This window comes from Rhamphochromis longiceps, linkage group LG14 (genome assembly GCF_057381845.1).
Source record: "Rhamphochromis longiceps isolate RC_006_pf linkage group LG14, R_longiceps_female_GT1.1, whole genome shotgun sequence".
Lineage (NCBI taxonomy): Eukaryota > Metazoa > Chordata > Actinopteri > Cichliformes > Cichlidae > Rhamphochromis > Rhamphochromis longiceps.
Window position 1 is genome coordinate 18,316,292 of NC_140570.1, and position 18,014 is coordinate 18,334,305.

General features: G+C 41.9%; 2 protein-coding genes across 2 annotated transcripts; one reads left to right on the forward strand and one right to left on the reverse strand.

The window, feature by feature from the left end:
• Nucleotides 1–2,352: 2,352 nt before the first annotated feature.
• On the forward strand, nucleotides 2,353–8,977 carry srpra (SRP receptor subunit alpha). The gene is made up of 15 exons (XM_085379716.1): nucleotides 2,353–2,463; nucleotides 2,582–2,719; nucleotides 3,018–3,101; nucleotides 3,222–3,385; nucleotides 4,272–4,432; nucleotides 4,522–4,684; nucleotides 5,012–5,162; nucleotides 5,278–5,396; nucleotides 5,485–5,597; nucleotides 5,677–5,763; nucleotides 6,287–6,459; nucleotides 6,551–6,764; nucleotides 6,935–7,098; nucleotides 7,443–7,541; nucleotides 7,693–8,977. The coding sequence occupies exons 2-15, from the start codon at nucleotides 2,597–2,599 to the stop codon at nucleotides 7,819–7,821; spliced, it is 1,944 nt and encodes a 647-aa protein (XP_085235842.1). The 5' UTR covers nucleotides 2,353–2,463; nucleotides 2,582–2,596; the 3' UTR covers nucleotides 7,822–8,977.
• A 766-nt stretch (nucleotides 8,978–9,743) lies between these two features.
• On the reverse strand, nucleotides 9,744–17,096 carry siral1 (SIR2 antiphage like 1). The gene is made up of 7 exons (XM_085379717.1): nucleotides 16,575–17,096; nucleotides 15,882–15,971; nucleotides 15,373–15,625; nucleotides 11,713–11,940; nucleotides 10,845–10,973; nucleotides 10,378–10,675; nucleotides 9,744–10,061 (listed from the first exon to the last, which is right to left on the reverse strand). Exons 2-7 carry the CDS (start codon nucleotides 15,962–15,964, stop codon nucleotides 9,991–9,993), a joined length of 1,062 nt encoding a protein of 353 aa, XP_085235843.1. The 5' UTR covers nucleotides 15,965–15,971; nucleotides 16,575–17,096; the 3' UTR covers nucleotides 9,744–9,990.
• Nucleotides 17,097–18,014: the final 918 nt, after the last annotated feature.

An 18,014-nucleotide genomic window follows, 5' to 3' on the forward strand; every position in this document is an offset into this window, starting at 1 on the left:
TAGTCAGAACTGAGGGGATTGAACTACCAGAAGGCAACATTGCAGACATAGAGGACAGTTACAAGTACCTGGGGATCCCGCAGGCAAATGGGAACCATGAAGAGGCCACTAGAAAGGCTGCAACCACCAAGTACCTGCAGAGGGTCAGGCAAGTCCTGAGGAGTCAGCTGAATGGTAAGAACAAGATCCGGGCCATCAACACATACGCCCTGCCCGTGATCAGGTACCCTGCTGGGGTAATAGGCTGGCCAAAGGAGGAGATAGAAGCCACTGACATAAAGACAAGAAAGCTCCTGACCATGCATGGAGGGTTTCACCCCAAGTCCAGCACCCTGAGGCTGTACGCTAAGCGGAAGGAAGGGGGCCGGGGACTGGTGAGTGTCAGCACCACAGTCCAGGATGAGACAAGGAACATCCAAGAATACATTGGGAAGATGGCCCCAACTGACCGAGTGCTCAGTGAATACCTCAGGCAGCAGAAACCCAAGAAAGAGGAGGGAGACGAGGAACCATCATGGAAGGACAGGCCCCTGCACGGTATGTACCACCGGCAGATAGAGGAGGTGGCTGATATCCAGAAATCCTACCAGTGGCTGGACAAAGCTGGACTGAAAGACAGCACAGAGGCACTAATCATGGCAGCACAAGAACAAGCTCTGAGTACAAGATCCATAGAGGCTGGGGTCTATCACACCAGGCAAGACCCCAGGTGCAGGCTGTGTAAAGATGCCCCAGAGACAATCCAGCACATAACAGCAGGGTGCAAGATGCTAGCAGGCAAGGCATACATGGAACGCCATAACCAAGTGGCCGGCATAGTGTACAGGAACATCTGTGCCGAGTATAACCTGGAAGTCCCGAGGTCAAAATGGGAGATGCCCCCAAGGGTGGTGGAGAATGACCGAGCTAAGATCCTGTGGGACTTCCAGATACAGACGGACAAAATGGTGGTGGCTAACCAACCGGACATAGTGGTGGTAGACAAACAGAAGAAGATGGCCGTAGTGATCGATGTAGCGGTTCCGAATGACAGCAATATCAGGAAGAAGGAACACGAGAAGCTGGAGAAATACCAAGGGCTCAGAGAAGAGCTCGAGAGGATGTGGAGGGTGAAGGTAACGGTGGTCCCCGTGGTAATCGGAGCACTAGGTGCGGTGACTCCCAAGCTAGGCGAGTGGCTCCAGCAGATCCCGGGAATAACATCGGAGATCTCTGTCCAGAAGAGCGCAGTCCTGGGAACAGCTAAGATACTGCGCAGGACCCTCAAGCTCCCAGGCCTCTGGTAGAGGACCCGAGCTTGAAGGATAAACCGCCCGCAGGGGCGTGCTGGGTGTTATATATATATATATATGCTTGTTTTTATTACATTTTTAATAAATGGCAGGTTGGTTCATCTGCCTCCATTTCAGCTCTTACCTCCACTATCTCTGTATATGTCCAAACTACCTCAGCCTAGCTTTTTTTCACATTGTCTCCAAAGCTTCCAGCCTGAGCTGTTCCTCTGATGAACTCATTTCTAATCCTGTCCGCCCTGGTCACGCCCAATGAAAGTCTTAACATCAACTTTTTGTCAGTACCCCCATCTCCAAACCATACATCATAGCAGGTCTCACTTCCAATTTACAAACCTTTACTTTCCTCGCTTGCTGAAATCCTCTTGCCACAAATCTCCACTGACACTTGTCTCCACCCATTCCACATTTCCTGTACTTTTCTTGACCTCTCTTATGCACTGTCTGTTGTTTTAGATGGTTGACCCCAGGAATTAGAACTCATCTGCCTTCAGTACCTCTATTCCTACAGCTTCACAGTTACACTCGCCTCATTCTCATTCGGACATGTAATCTGTCTTGCTTCTACTGGCTTTCATTCCACTTTGCTCCAGAGAACATCCCCCCAGATACATAAGAGATGGGTGGATCGCTGGTATTATACCAGTGCTGTCGTTGGTATGGGATTGACGCTAGTGTTATGTTGTTTGTAACCTCTAAGTTTAGTATATAACCCACTTAATTGCTTTAGATAAATTATATTTTGGGAATGAAAAAATATATCTCAACGTGTCCTTTTTATTATTATTATTATTATCATTATTATTATTATGATAAAAATCACATTAATGAATAAATCATGTATTAATTTATTCATTAATGTATTTATTTAGTTATTTTTATAGCCTATAACACATTTAAACAACAGAAGTTGACCTAAAGAGACAGGCCCAATACAAATTATTTTTACAGGTAACTGGTAAAAATATTGGCATTGGTACTGGTAAAATAGACAGGAAAACACTACCGGTTCATTGAAATGAACACTGCGCAAGCGCAAACCTCAGCAAAAAAAAAAATGCCGGAAGTCAACATCACTTCCTGATCGTGCCTCTGACGTGTCTAAAACAGTTTTTTCACTGGTAGTGGGTTTCACTCCTGGGGCATTTATTATCAGTTTAAGTATTATCCGGTAAGAGTTCGTGTTCTGAATGGCAGGCAGGAGCCGTTAAAACGACACTGTATTTTATAAACCCAGGGCTCTCTTTCGCTTTTATCCACATATCTGTCTGTGTTTTTATTTAAACCAGGTACGTGCTTAGAAGATGCTAGACTTCTTCACCATCTTCAGCAAAGGGGGGATAGTGTTGTGGTGTTTTCAGGGAGCCGGTGTCACTGAATCCTTCACGGGGCCGGTCAACGCTTTGATCCGCTCGGTGATCCTTCAGGTGAGCCTCACGGCTAGCTGCTTGTGGCTGTTGTCTTTTTATCCAGCTCTCTGTAACAAGGGGCCAGCTAATGCTAGCACTAGCGGGTAGCTCATGCTAGCACTAGCTTATGGCGTAGCGATCAACTAAATAAGCTTCTTCTGGGCTGTGTGCCCCCCCGCATACCACTCATTCATATATAAGTTTAATATTTCCTGTGCTATAGTGACGTAATTTAGGTGGTTGAAAACACACACAGCGATAGCTGCAGTAGCAAAAGCTCCCGTTTACATGCTGTTGATGTTCTTTTTTTTTTCAGGAGCGAAGTGGGAACAGTTCGTTTAGTCATGGGGGCTTGAGTCTTAAATACAAGCTCGACAACGAGTTTGAGTTGATTTTTGTGGTAAGTCGTTCATATAAGTATTGAATGAATTAAAAAAAAAAATCAGGTGGGGATAGGTGTTTGTGTTTTATATGTGTTTATGATCATTACCTTTTTCTCGTTTCACCTGTGCATCTCTAGGTGGGTTTTCAAAAGATCCTGACGCTGACATATGTGGACAAGTTTATAAATGACGTCCAGCTTCGCTTTAGGGATCGCTATAAGAATGAGCTGGAGCAGAAGGGAGCTTTAAAGCTGCTCAACAACAGCTTTGAGTTTGAGAATGACTTCAAAGTGCTTCTCAGGTAAAGAAACAAAATAATTTCCATAATAAACACTTAGGTACCAAACAACACACAGGCCAATGTCTGTAGGTAGGCATGGAAATGTGCAAATAATGTTATTAGTAATATAAAGCCAATTCATTCATTGTCTTCCGGTAATCCAAATTCAGATTGTGGTGGCAGCAGGGTAAGCAGGGCATTCCAGATGTGATTCTTCCCAGCCACACTTTTCAGTTCTTGGGCGATTGCACAAGATATAAATCTCTCCAGCGGGTTCTGAGTCTACCTTAGAGTCTCCTTCCATGCCCAGAAAACCACCAAAGGGAGGCGCCCAGGCGAGATCCTAACCAGATGCCTGAATCATCTCAGCAGCTTTTAACATGCAGGAGCAGCAGCAGCTCTACTCTGAGACCCCTGCAGATGTCACAGCTTGTCACTCTTTTTCACCCTATAGGCAGGGATTATACTTTCCACAAGTCTGCTAGAGTTCGCTTGGGTCCCACTGACACAGTTTTCGTCATCAGATGGCTAACATGAGGGTCCACTTGGACGTTTGCGTACTTGCCCGCGTTACTGCTGAGGCTGCATCAAACTATCTGCCCAACTTGCACTCTATCTTTCCATCCCTCATAAATACTTGAACTCCTTTGCTTTATGTTTGGGAACATAAAGCCAATTCAAATTTTATTTTAGCAGCAATCAAACTCAAGTCTGTCTTGATAATGGCCAAAATATGTTTGTAAATATTTGTTTTACATGCCACATAAGAAATATGATCAAAAAGCTGTGAGATTTAATAGTTTTGTTGTATGTTTGTTTTATTAACTTAGAAAAAGTGAAAGATGCATCCCTGACAGTTTCTTTTTGTTATTACCTATGTTGACATATATTAATTGTTTATCAAAAGTGTGGCGGAGGAGAGCAGTAAAGCTCGAGGCCCTGCCGGGATGCGGACCTTTGAGCAATCTGGGAAATCTCAAAAAACTGTGAAGTCAATGATTGAGACAAAGGGTGGGGACAAAGGCAAGGAACAGGGTGGCAAGAAGAATAAAAATGCCAAAAAGGAGGGTAAGTGCTCTCTTTCGGTTATAAAAAGCAAACTCTAAATGGGTAAGGGTAACGTGATTTCAAACTCAGTTCACTCTAATCCTTTCCAGCTCCTGCAGCTCAGCCTGCCAAAGGGGATCAAGACAAGGCCTCAGCCTCTGGCCAGAAGATGGTGGAGAATGGTAACCAGAGCCTGACTGCTGAGGAGATCTTGCAAAAGAACAGAGAGGAATTCTTCCGTAAGCACAGGCCAGGAGCTTCTGAAAAACCCAGGTAAAGCAGCTGATACTTCCATGTAAAAGAGAGAGCAGGCCAAGAGCGATGTGTGTTTTAAAGACACATCTTGATGTCATTATCAATCTGTCCTGAATCCCAAGTTTATTATTTTTAATTGTTTCCTTATTATTTAAAATTCATTCATTTTTCTTTTCCCCAAAACTTATATTAAGTGTTACTTGTGTGTGTGACTGTCTGCTGTGTTGTGTTAGAGCCATGGTTTGATGATGATAATTGATTATTTTCTTTCCTCCTCGTGTGCAAAGCATGTTGAGACACTCATTTTTTTTTTTTTTTTTTTTTATTCTGATCTCGTTCTCACAGTAAGTCGCCAAAGCCTCAGAAGCCAAAGGGGAAACAAAATCGTGTTTGGAACAATGGAGGCAGCAGCACCAGGGATCTGGACTACAGCGACAAGAATGGAAATGGTTCTCCAAATGGTGCCGAACAGAACCTGGAAGCACAATTTGATCCGGTATTTAGTGGTCTTTAATCTAACCACCTAGATCCCTAAGACATCTGCAGTTAGATTAATGTGATTAAAATAAGTGACGAGATGCCACATACTTAGTTCCTCGTTTGTTTTTCAGGAAATGCAGCCAGCCTCCATGAAGGGAGACTTGCTGTCTGTGGAATACGAGTCCAGTGATGAAGAGGAGATGGAGGAAGAGGATGAGGAAGTGGTCATCAGAGAAACAAGCAAGCCAAGGTATGAAATATTAGTTTTAGAGTATCAGGAATAACATTTTTAATGTTGTCTAAACTATAATTTGTGCATTTCTTTCTTTCGTTTTCAGTTCCAAAAAGGGTGGAGGTTTGTTTGGGATGCTGAAGGGCCTGGTGGGCTCCAAGAGTTTAACCCGGGAGGATATGGAACCAGTGTTGGAGAAGATGAAGGACCACCTGATCGGTATGAAGTCAGCTGCAGAAGGCATGATAGCCTGGTATTCGTTGTCTGGTATTCATTGTCCTCCTTTCTGATCACACAGCAAAGAATGTAGCAGCCGACATTGCCTCCCAGCTGTGTGACTCTGTAGCCAAAAAACTGGAGGGCAAAGTCATGGGCACATTCACCAGTAAGTACACATTATATACATAGCAAAGTATTGATTTGTAATTTATAGTATGGTTTAAGGATCATGTTTATATTCCTTCTTCCTCTGAGTGCACCAGTCCGCATGCTGGGAAGAGTAATAAAATTACAGTAATCCATTTTAAACATGAAGTGTATGTCAGAGCCTCTCATACTGATAAGTAAAGTCAATTAACTGCAACTCTTGTTGTTAAAAAAATAACTCTGATGATATGAATGCTGTAACAGTATGACCCCCTTGACTTGATTCACATACTTGGCCTTAACTGGCAATTCCAACTTATTCATTTCTTTTATTCATTGTAATTATGAATTGTGGTACTATGTTACTTTATGGTGTAATTATATTAAATACACTACATCTGTAAATGATGTTGTGCACTAGCACATATGGGTAACGCCGTGTGTGTGTGTGTGTGTGTGTGTGTGTGTGTGTGTGTGTGTGTGTGTGTGTGTGTGTGTGTGTGTGTGTGTGTGTGTGTGTGTGTGTGTGTGTGTGTGTGTAGCTGTGGCCTCAACAGTAAAGCAGGCCCTGCAAGACTCACTGGTGCAGATCCTGCAACCCAAGCGAAGAGTGGATATTCTGAGAGATGTCATGGAAGCACAGAGCCAGCGAAGACCTTTTGTCATCACATTTTGTGGTGTCAATGGAGTGGGAAAGTCCACCAACCTGGCAAAGGTGAATTGACATTGAAATTTTTCTGCTTGTTGGTAATTTGAGTAATTTACCGTGTCCTTGTAAAGGTAAACTTTCCTTTCCCTTGGTCTAGATCTCCTTCTGGCTGATAGAGAATGGTTTCACTGTGCTGATCGCAGCCTGTGACACATTTCGTGCTGGTGCCGTGGAGCAACTCCGCACTCACCAGCGCCGCCTGAACTCTCTGCATCCCCCCGAGAAGCACGGTGGACGACCTGTAGTCCAGCTTTATGAGAAAGGTTACGGGAAGGATGCTGCTGGAATTGCTATGGAGGCCATTGCCTATGGTAAAAAAAAACCAAAAATCTACTGTGGCATTAGTAAGGGGTTGCTGGTTGATGCCACACAGCACAGTGTGTTGTACCTTAGCTGTAAAGAAGGGATGTGGCACTTTTAATATTAGCATTGCACCCATTTCAGTATCACTTGTTCACCTTTCCACTTTTGATCCCTGTAGCCCGCAACCAGGCGTTTGATGTGGTGCTGGTGGACACTGCTGGACGTATGCAGGACAACGCCCCCCTAATGACAGCGCTGGCCAAGCTTATAGCAGTCAACATGCCTGACCTAGTGCTGTTTGTTGGGGAGGCTCTGGTGGGCAACGAGGCAGTTGATCAGCTGGTAAGATCACTCAGAAAGTTGAAATATTTTTTTTGTACATATAAGATGTAATAATTAGTTCATTTTCAATTTGAAGTAATACAACAGTTAGTTCATATCTGTATGAGTCATGCGATCAGCTGCTAGAGCTTTCAGTCAGTGTCTAACGCTACTAAAAAAGAACTTGGTTAGGTTAAAAAAAAATTCTATGTATTCAATTGTCCAGCAGAGGGCAGTGCTATTGCATTAAGCTGCTGTTTTGTTACACCCCTGCCTCTAGACAGCATTAGGTTGGAGATTTACATGTGAACTCTTTCCTCAGCAGTTTGTACCTGAACAACTCTGCTTTTGCTTCATGTCCATAGGTGAAGTTTAATCAGGCTCTGGCAGACCACTCCATGTCTGACAAGCCTCGCCTCATTGATGGAATTGTTCTCACCAAGTTTGACACTATTGATGACAAGGTATTTTATTCTGATCACTTTACCATTGGGGCCATCTCATTTCTGTGATTTAGAGAATATTTGAATGCAGTTTGGTAATTAGTTTGCAGCTGCTTTCTGCCTTGTGAATAATTTGCATTATTTCTCATTCGTCATCCTTCCTTCTATACAGGTTGGTGCTGCCATCTCCATGACTTACATCACAGGCCAGCCTATTGTGTTTGTGGGCACGGGGCAGACCTACAATGACCTGCGCAGCCTCAACGCCCGTGCTGTGGTCAGCGCCCTGATGAAGGCTTAAGTTGGCCGCATGTTCTTCTGGTTTATTCATCATTGCAGAGAAGCCTTTGCCACACTGCCACAAGATGTTCCAGCCCCGCTATAGCCCACGTTTCCATGCTGCTGCCCTGCGCCCCCTGCTTTTGGAATCAAATGAATGAACTAAATGTCTCACGCAGGATGTTATTCTTCCAGTAAAAGGACAAGTGTGCATTTGAAAAGACAGAACGTGTTGCATCAAAGCCAGAGGAGCCTCCCTTTGTATTATTTTTAAACATTTGGGCCAAATTTAGAAAGTACCTCAGATCAGCTTGTGTTCCGAAACGGTGAAGTCTCATTCAAATGATATAATTGCTGACTGGACCTAGGCTGTGCTATCGGTTTACTGGTTTACACAGTAAAAGCTTGGAAAAGAAAAAAGCTCCCTACCTGGCATTTGTCAGTCAGATTTCTTTCATCTAAATGAGGTCGGGTAGTGCGTGTTTGCTGGATGTGACATTTCAGCAGCTGCCTGTGCCTGAGGAAAGGTTAGTGACCACAGTGCCTGTCTGTCTCCTGTCTTCTCAGTTAACACTTCAATAATGTGGATACTTACCCACTAATTTCATGGCTTTGCAGAAGAAGAAGAAGCAGCCCCACTAGTCTAGTGGGGAAGACAGTTTATGATTTACAATAGGGTGGGTGTGAATACCAGCACTTATCAGGTTAGATGTTTTTTTTGTGTTCAACAAGAAGAAAATCACGGCATAGAAAAATCAAGGTTGACAGGGCAGTGCATCAAGATTTCCTGAGCAAATTAACAGTTATGATCTAAAAGTCATCTCCCAGAGTTCCTCACCTATATAACACACAGTTAATTCATTGCCATTACAACATGAAGACTTTGATTCCCCAGTTTATAGTGGATGAAAAGCAGAAATCCATTTGTAAGTTTAGGTTTTTCTTGTTCTTACAGGTGTCCATAGATGTCAGACTACACTTCTTAGTGGTCAATTAAAGTTCTGTGGCCCTTTGACTTATTTCCCCCTCTGATTCATTCATCATTTGTAAGAGAAAATTGAAGTTTTAAACATTTCGGCCCCCCTTTAAAATGTGGTAGTGCAATATGAGAACTATAAAGAAAATTTGAGATAATTTATGAGAATGTAAAAGTTTCTAAATAAAGCTGCTATATGCTATGACAGCCTCTAAAGTGGCGCTTGTTGTACTTTGTGTTAGAGATGCATGTACGAAAGGACAGATGGAATACCAAAAGCTTTATTTTGAAAATGGTGCTTATTATTATAAATACTACATCAGAAAACACATGCAAGTATTAAAAGTACAAAAAGGGGCTTTTAAAGAACTATTTTTTTTTCTTTATTTTTAGCACAAGAGTGGCAAAGAGGTTGCTACTGCCAGGAACCGCTCTGATATGAAAACATCTGAATGTACGTTTTTACGACAGTCGTTACAGTAACTCGTCCCTTTCCCCACCAAGCAGTGTGCAAATCAAGTTTTCCAGGTTGTGGGATGAGCATGACTGATTCAATCTATTCACACAAGACTTAAAATCGAGAGCAGGGGTTGTGCATTAAGCTCAATGCGTATTTACTGTATGTTGAAAATTCAGCATAACAGCATGTTTAACTACTGTGGATTCACATGTAGTGTTTCTGTCGAACTGAAAGGGGAACATCCCATTCAGTTACCCGGATGCTTCCCACAAAGTGGATGTTCCAGCAACATTTAAATCCAGTATAGTAGGGGATGCCAGGCAAACTTTTTTCCCTTTTAGTTAAAAACGGAATGAGAAGGGAATCTGAAAAATAATGATGTAATTAAGGTTCCCCATAGATTCCTAAATGTATTCAACAAAATCAGACTTGATCTGTGAGTAAAGCTGTGGAAGAAAATGCATCTGTCAAGAGTATGGGGTTGAAAAGAAGTGGAAGGAATTGTCTGAAAAGCTTAAAAAAAAGTCAAAGAACATCTACTGAAATGATGCCACTGACAATTGTTAATACTGCCACACCAGTTTGTGGAAAAAAATACCAGTATTTTTTTTTTTTTTTTTTTTGTAACTAAAATTCAAGACAGACTTGGATTTTCTACCAGCATACAGTCAGAAAACAGTTCTGAACAGGACGTTTAGTCTGAAAATGTCTTTAGCGAGAGGCCGCAGCTCCGAGCCAAAGAGACGAGTTCAGTCTTAACCTTGAAGGAGGCTTTTCTGTATGTTAATACCGATCTGCTGTTCCTCTCCGTTCTGCGACGGGGATCCTGCGGATACACATTGAAAAGAGACAACGTGCAAAGAGTAAGCAAGTAAAATTTTATTTGTATAGCACCTTTCTAGATAAAAAGATCACAAAGTGCTTCACAAAGAGCCCACATTTATGATAGATTTTTGATAGATACTGACAAAGAAAGAACATCCATGACCTCTTTCCTGTCCTTATTTCTCATCTTGTGATAAACTGAAAGCTCTTTTATAGAGCCCCAGTGCTAAAATAATAAAAAAATTTGTAAATGTGATGGCCCTTTTAATGCAGATCATTCAAAGGCAGGCTAATGTGTTCCAATTCATTCTGCTTACCCCAGCCATTGGTGGACACGTCACGGTTGCAGATCTCATTGGCCAGCCTCTCAAAGTACTCAGGCAGGTCAGCGTACTCGTCTCCATAGGAGATGACCTTGATGCCCTTGTCAAGCATGTTGTCGCGCAGCTTCTTGAACTCTCCCACATCCTCTCGCCGCACGAGCATGAAGTGCTCGAGGTCCGACTTGTGTTTAACCGCCTCCAAGAACAGAGCCTGGAAGGTTGTGTCGTCTACTGTGCGGCCGCAGCCCAGAAAGACAAAGGATTTGGTCTCGTACAACTTCTGAATCTCACGCTGCAAAAAACACCCAGTGATAAAGCTGTATTATTTCATTCACAGGAGAACCTTTCAAATAAACTAGTGCACGTCCAGAGGAAAATTGTAAATCATTAAGATGTACACATATAAATGTTTACATCTTAAGCCAAAAAGGGGGCAGAAAGCAGTGAACGTTAGTGCCTACCATAACCTCAGTGTTCCTCAATACATTCTGATAGCCAGCAGGGTGCAGTACGATACCACTGGGGTTGGTGTAAACACCGTGGATATGCAGAACACTTAACCTCCGTTTCTCCTGAGCCCACTCCAGCACCTAGACACACAAGCACACACGAGTGCACACTTAACAGTCCATTGCACAAAATCCTGTTCTGGCTGGGAATGGAGCGCAATCACTGAGCAGCAGTGAGAGGATATTCGCCCTGATGGAGATGAGGCATAAATACCAGGACTGAGAGGCAAAGTAACGGGTCTCTCAGAAATCTCTGCTCACTCTGGCAAACTTGTGTTCTCTTTAAGAAACCACTCAGCTAAGTTTAAATGTGCTGGGACATAAATGATGGGCAGCTGAGAATTTGCAGAAAACTTATTTGGTACTTAAAAGAAACGTTTTGTACTAGAAAAACATGTGCTTCCTCTTCAGCCCACTTTAAAGCCAAAAATCAAATATTGTTCAATGATTAAAAATGGAAGTTAAACTTTCCTCCACCTGCCTGACAGAAAGGGCTCTTTCAGGTCAAAAGCCTCGTTTATTTTTTCTCCTAAACCGGCCAACGGGGAACTTCAGTGGAAGCCGGTGTCATAAATGTAACCAGAGCACAAGACAGTGCTCGGGGCAAAGTTTAAGCAAGATTTTAATTTGTCATTTATTTTGTCTGAATTTTAGGGAGTCATACCTACAAACCTTCCAAAGTGCTCGTGGTATCACATGATGTTGGGGACCTTTGCCCTCATTTGAGAAAAAAAAAAAAAAAGACAAAAAACCCCCAAACAGCTGACGGCATCTATTGCAGCAAGAAAGATCAATCAATCACATTTCAAGTAATATTTACCTTCTTCTCATCTGTCAGGTCCAAAGACTCCAGCTTGGTGCCCTGATGGGCTGCATAAATTTCCAGCAGGTTGTCGAAGTTGGTAGTGAGAACGAGTGCGCCGCTCTCCATTAACTGCAGCACTGACCGCAGTAAGTGTTTCCCTGCGTGCTCCATCTTACACTCCAAATCATCAAACACTTCGTACAGGCAGTCCTTGAAGAACGTGGACCTTACATTACCTGTTCTCTGTTTAAAAAGAAAGAAAAAGGAAAAGCACGTTGTTATTAGTGGATAGTTTTTTGCCCAGTTGGGGCTTTTACTTCAAGATGTAGTAGGTTTGGAGACCTGTGTCTAGTTGCAACTGCTAAATGAGCATTTTAGACCAAACTTGAGCGCACCTTACTAATGCAGCCATGTGATTCAGGCATAACAAAGGATTTAAACTTGTCGTTAAAATGCCTCTCCTTGGCACAGCCCTTCACGATAATTTAAGTGAAACTTAGGTGGCGCTGAAGAATAAGATAGCTGGAAAAAACTGTCTAAGGCACATTCACTTACTTCTTCTAGTAACTAATAGACTTCGCTTAAGTCTATTTAGAGATTACAGACTATGACTTAAACCTCATCCTCACCTGGTGAAGCTTTTAGTTTAAAAAAAAAAAAAAAAAAAAAAAAAAGGTGGAGGTGGGGGAACTGGGCTGCTAAGAATAGCTAAAAGACAATTCAGAAATGCACTGACCACTGTGATCCTAGGACAAGGAAATACTCCGCGGACTCTCACAGATTACAGCTCTAATGGGCTAAACAGCAGGAGTCCTTTCCACAGGAAGAAACTCATTATCCACATCCAGCGTCTACAGCACCCATCCTGACCGCCGTGTCCTTGGCCTGTCTCTGGTCAGGACTTACGTAATAACCAACTAAAGCACTCGAGACCAACTCTGTCTTGTAATTCTAATCCTAATTTTTTATAATGCACTTAGCAGCTTTACAAACAAAAACACTCACACTTTAATTTTTCAGGAGCACAGTAAGAGAGAGTTCAGTGGAAAAAATTTTTTTTACAAAATACTATGATTTGTTTTAAGTAGTCATTGCAATACAAATTGAAGATTAAACATCTCAGATTATGGTCTAAACAACTATCAAAATTACACGTCTTCCCTGAATTGAGCCAAACCTTTGGTCAGCACACTTGTAATTAGCCTCTTCACTGCCAAGGGTTTCAGGCCTAGACAGTCTCTTTAGGTTTTAACTTTGGATTACCCCCATTACAGACCGCAGCCACCCTACGAATACACAAATCCATGAAAGTGGGTTAAACTGTCTCTGTCTTATGTTATTGGAGGTCTCTGACACTATTACACAGCTGCTGAGTTCTGTCTAAAGCACTGTACAGCAGTTGCTCTGTTAGCCCAGAGCAGAGTAAAACTACAGTGTACATCTACCTAGCTCTAGTGCTAGCATGTGTGCTTCTCTTCACCAAGAGAAGTATTTGCACATAGGTTTTTGTGAATTAAATGCCTATAGGCATTTAACACTCATACAGACTATACATTACTGTGTGCTTGCACTAGACTTTAACTCTGCTTGAATGTGAAATCTGGGCTGTGGGAGTGGGGGACTGCTGGTTCACATTATTCTATGCTTGTTTTTTTTCCTCAGCATGTTAGACCCGGCTGTGTCTGTGGCCAACGGGAGTGGGCTGGTGTCTGCACGACTGTGGATTGAAATAAACACGATGGATAAAGCCATAAAAGCGCTGTTTGTTCCCTTTGTTACAACAGGCTGAGGGCTGAAACAAAGCGTGTTTTATCAATGTCAAAGGTGCGATGAAACATGACTAACACAGGAGGCAAACGGTATTAAGTCTTCCATCTGCCAGCCCAGCTCCAGAGCAGACTGGTTCAATAGTAAGAGAACTGAGTCACATGTAAATCTATCAATCTAGCAAACTAATGAGTCCAGCGAGCCGTGGTTTGGTTAAAAAAATAAATAAACTAAACATTGTTTTCTCACCTGCAGCCTCACACAGCCTGTGGGAAAAAATGATAGCAATGCGCTGCATTTAGACACATGGCACAGTAACCGTCTTCAAAAACACACAAGAGGGCTCAGGATCTGACTGTAAATGTTTTGTGTTCTTCTACACATAGTACACGCTGGCGGTTACACACAAATGTCAGGTTTATACGGTTGAATAATTTAGAATAATGTGACTCTACTTTGGATAAATCCTGAGCTCCAGCTGAGTCTCAGTCCTCCTCAAACAGATGAATTCACCTTTATCTTCAGCCTCCTCTCCTTTATCTTAACTGCCACACCCTTTTCAGAGATAAACACATATAGAACATGCACTTAGACTGTGTCATTTTTGTCAGGACATCACTGCATTCTGGCAGTACCACACCTCTTCTGTGCAGTGTGTCACTGAGCCTGTGAAAGCTCGTAAGGTTACTGTTATGATTAGGTGGTCAGGTAAAGGGAATTCCTGACAGCTTGGGTAACCTTGATTGGCTCATCATAACATTTCAGGTGTTATTAACCTATGATATTTACCTTTGATGTTTTACATATCTCAAAATATTATGCTTTCATCAGTCATCACTGTAAAGGGTAAATGGACTGATTCTTTTCTACTCAAAGCAATTTTGAAAGGAAAATACTTCCCACTCAACAGGTCAGGGAAGATCTTGTCACATTTTTTTTAATTTGTAGCCTTGCTAGCAAAATATTTTTTTACAAGGGCGACCGGTCTGGGCTGCTGGAAGTTCAGTTTAACATTCAGGCTCTTACTAAGAAGCAGTTGCATTATGTGCAGAATGTGGTTTGACATTGAGCTGTTAAACTAAGAAAGACTTTCAATGAAGAAAGTGTGGTTTGCTCCAAAACATAAATGGTGTGTGGAGTGTGACAGATGTGCAAGACACCCATGTTATACTGGAGATACTGCAGCAGCATTTCTGAATCTTATTTATATGCTTTTATCTTTATCCTACTCTCTTTTTGTATATAACATATATAATGTTTGTATTTAGAAATGATTGTAAGCTGTGGGGTTTTTTCCCTTTTAAACAGCATATTAGCTTGTTGCAGATACATTTGTATCCTTTACTCTCTACCTTCCCGTCACCTGTGAGATTTCCTTTATTCTAACGTGGCATATACCCCTCTAGTATTAATCCAGAAGTTTCATATATCAAGTCAAACTTCTGCTTTCATTTCTGCATTCTGACACAGAAGTTATTGCTAACATTAAAAACGGGAACAAATCAAAAGTCAAAATAAAAAAAACATGGATGCACTTCCAAACTGGCACTACTTAACTAAACATTTTAAAAGTCAAAACTGTTCCAATATAAAGCACCTGGAGGCAGTGAACATAGCTTGTTCTATTACATATGCAAATAATTTCAAAATGACTGAATAAATGTTTGCCTGTATTGACTTTTGTGGGGTTTTTTAAAAAAAACAACAATCCACATTAAACCTTATGTTATAGGCTATAGAGGTTTTAACCTCTTATGATCTCTTATGTCAAGCCACAGAAGCTGAAACAAAATGTCTCCAGCTGGGGAAAGCACACTAAGCTGCCAGTCTGTCTAACATGTGTTAGTGTGCATGCAACAGGGAGGTGTAGGAAAGAAAGCCGAAGAGGAAAGGCTCAAGCAGGCTTACCGGGGAAAGTTTCTGAATGAGGTCATGGGCCACATGCACCAAATTCTTGTCTTCCTGCATGTGCTTCTGGAACCGCCGATTTTCCTCTTCCTCCAGTAGGTCAAAGTCATTGGCTGCATCGAGCAAGGCCTGGATGAGGCCCTTCCAGGAGCGGAGAGCAGGGACCTGAGGGGCCACTGCAGAGCTTACCCCCGTACCAATCACCAGGACAAGCTCGGGGGCTCGCTTAGTCTTCAGACTGGGCAGCAGTTTCCTTTGGGGTAGGCAGAGATTGAGTGACGATGGTTCCCAAGATGGTACTTCCCAAATCCTTCCGACAGCATGAAGGTTAAACAAACTATTTTCAAGCCCACTAACATGCAGTCGGACACTAAACCATACCTTTTATGTAGGGCCCGCAAAAATTAGGAACTCAAAAAAAAAGAAAAGAAAAGATTTTAATCAGCCCTGTTGATGAATTAGTTATAGTCATAGCGTGCAGCTGGCTCTAAAGCAGCATCTGAGCTTACCTGGGCTTTTTAGCATTGGAGTCTGCATCCTGAGAATCCACTGCAGGCCGCTTCTCAGTTTTCACTGCTACAACAGAGGCCATTCAGCTCCTGTAATGAAAACATGATCAATTAAGAGCCTCTGTGCAGTATGTTTAGGGAGTGACTAGTTAACCAAGCAAAACACAACAAAACAAGTCTGGACCCTAAATGGGAGTGGTGTGTGAAGCTTTCTGAAGAATCTAATTACACTGAATCCTACCAGAGCAGTAGAAAATACCTGTCAAAAAAGGGGGGAGGTATGTCAATCAATGTAGCCTGCCTTTGTTCTTGTTCCGCATGTCCCTGTTCTGCTCTGCAAACAGTAAATTACTTATTCATTTCCTCCTGCAAGCACACCTTACCTCAAACCTTCAGTAAAGCTACTGTACCTGGAAAGTAGGAGTATGACATAAGCTAGTCATTAACTAGATAACAAGAACATGTAACTTGTTCTCTTTTTATAACTCCAGCTTTAATTCAAAGCTCCACCGGTTCAATATCAAACCATGAGTAATTAGTAGTAATTACTAATTAACCTATGGCAGTTCGTCATGACAACATTAATTTCTGAAGACACAACTTCGGTGACATTACATACAATCGATTACGTGTTACGGCGTCATTTAACAGCTAATGCTACGGTACATTGTTCAGTATTGATAGCTTACTCACCTTGGTACCGGTATGGTAATGCCCACTGTTTACTTCGGTTAAAGTGGAAATCCTCTTAATGCGAACCAGGCGAAAGTTAGTCCTTTGTAAAGTGAAATAGCTCGGAAACTGATCTGAATTCGAAGCTTTTAGGTTTTCAGTGGTGTTTAAGCCAACCCGGTAAAGTTACAGTATAGACAGTGTCTTTTACTAAACAACCTAAAAATGTAACGAACTGGCGACGTCAGTTAGCTACAGTTAAAACGTTAACTTCCCTGATGTTCTGAGCCGAGTTACCTTCTAGGTGTTTTTAAAATCCTGATTTAGCCTCCTGTTTACTTGTCATGATGATTGTAGAGCATTTAAATCCGCTATCCGATATAAACCAGTCCTTCTAGATAAAACTTATGTCACTTATTCTTCGGAGCAGCGCAAACAGCACAAACGTTACCGGCTCACACCGCTTTTCTACACATTGTCACTCTCTTAACTTCAGCGGTACCGTTGAAGTCGCCGCCTGCTGAGAAGTGCACCGGGTCATATGATGCCTTCATGTGCTGAGCGAATGGCTCCGCAGTCTTTATTGATGCGAGGCACACAGATCAACTCACGCATCGTTGTAGCTATCGGCTAAACGTGTCGAAAAAAGCACCCAGTCTACAGAGGTGTTGAGTTTTTTCTTTTTTTAAAAATGCAAGATAGGTGAGGCTCTACTTTGTTTCAAACCAAAGATTAGGGCAATTTCATTTTTTAAATATACTGTGCTTTGATAGTTATATCGACACGGTAATGTACAAATAGATTTCTGACCTCCACGGCAGCCCAGGTATAGTAACAAGTTTTATTTAAGGAAAAAAAAACCAACAAATGGACCTGCTTTAAAATTCAAACCCACAAAGGGGAGATTTACAAAGAGCATTTGAAAGCAGCAGATTTTCTGAGCTTTTCTTCCCGTGTTACGTCCAGCTAGGCAAGACGTCTCTGTACTCTATACAGATGTTATAGAGAATCTCGAGTTAATACTAAGAAATAATTTCTATTGATTTATTTATTTGTGCAGATTTTACCTTTTAGGGACAATAAAGCATGTGAATTCGTCTTTCTACTGACGTCATATATACGTGGAAATAGATGTGTAATGTCCCGAGATGAATCAGTTTGTGTTCAAAGTCTTGTGATTAAACATCACCAAAATAAATAATGACGCTATCAGGTGCAACTTTACTTTTTATTACTTTTTTGTAAATTAAATTTCTTTATTAATTTTTATGAAATTATTCTCAGTTATAAAGACTGCGGTGGTCTTCAAAACTGACGCTAAATTCTACATTTACATTGTTTTATAACGTATGCTAAACAACACGTCAGCACAGACTTTAACAATACCACTACTGCACTGCCATCTCCCGGTTGAAATACTAACTGCACCTAGAGAAGAATTTGGGGCAAAAGTCACCTGTT

Excerpts from the sequence above, each read along its gene's own strand:
- srpra (XM_085379716.1), top strand. The coding sequence starts at position 2,597 with ATGCTAGACTTCTTCACCATCTTCAGCAAAGGGGGGATAGTGTTGTGG. Across the intron at positions 5,764-6,286 it reads AGTCATGGGCACATTCACCA|CTGTGGCCTCAACAGTAAAG; the intron begins GTAAGTACACAT and ends GTGTGTGTGTAG. Across the intron at positions 6,765-6,934 it reads TATGGAGGCCATTGCCTATG|CCCGCAACCAGGCGTTTGAT; the intron begins GTAAAAAAAAAC and ends TGATCCCTGTAG.
- siral1 (XM_085379717.1), bottom strand. The coding sequence starts at position 15,964 with ATGGCCTCTGTTGTAGCAGTGAAAACTGAGAAGCGGCCTGCAGTGGAT. Across the intron at positions 15,626-15,881 it reads TCCAATGCTAAAAAGCCCAG|GAAACTGCTGCCCAGTCTGA; the intron begins GTAAGCTCAGAT and ends CCTACCCCAAAG. Across the intron at positions 10,676-10,844 it reads TGAGGAACACTGAGGTTATG|CGTGAGATTCAGAAGTTGTA; the intron begins GTAGGCACTAAC and ends TGTTTTTTGCAG.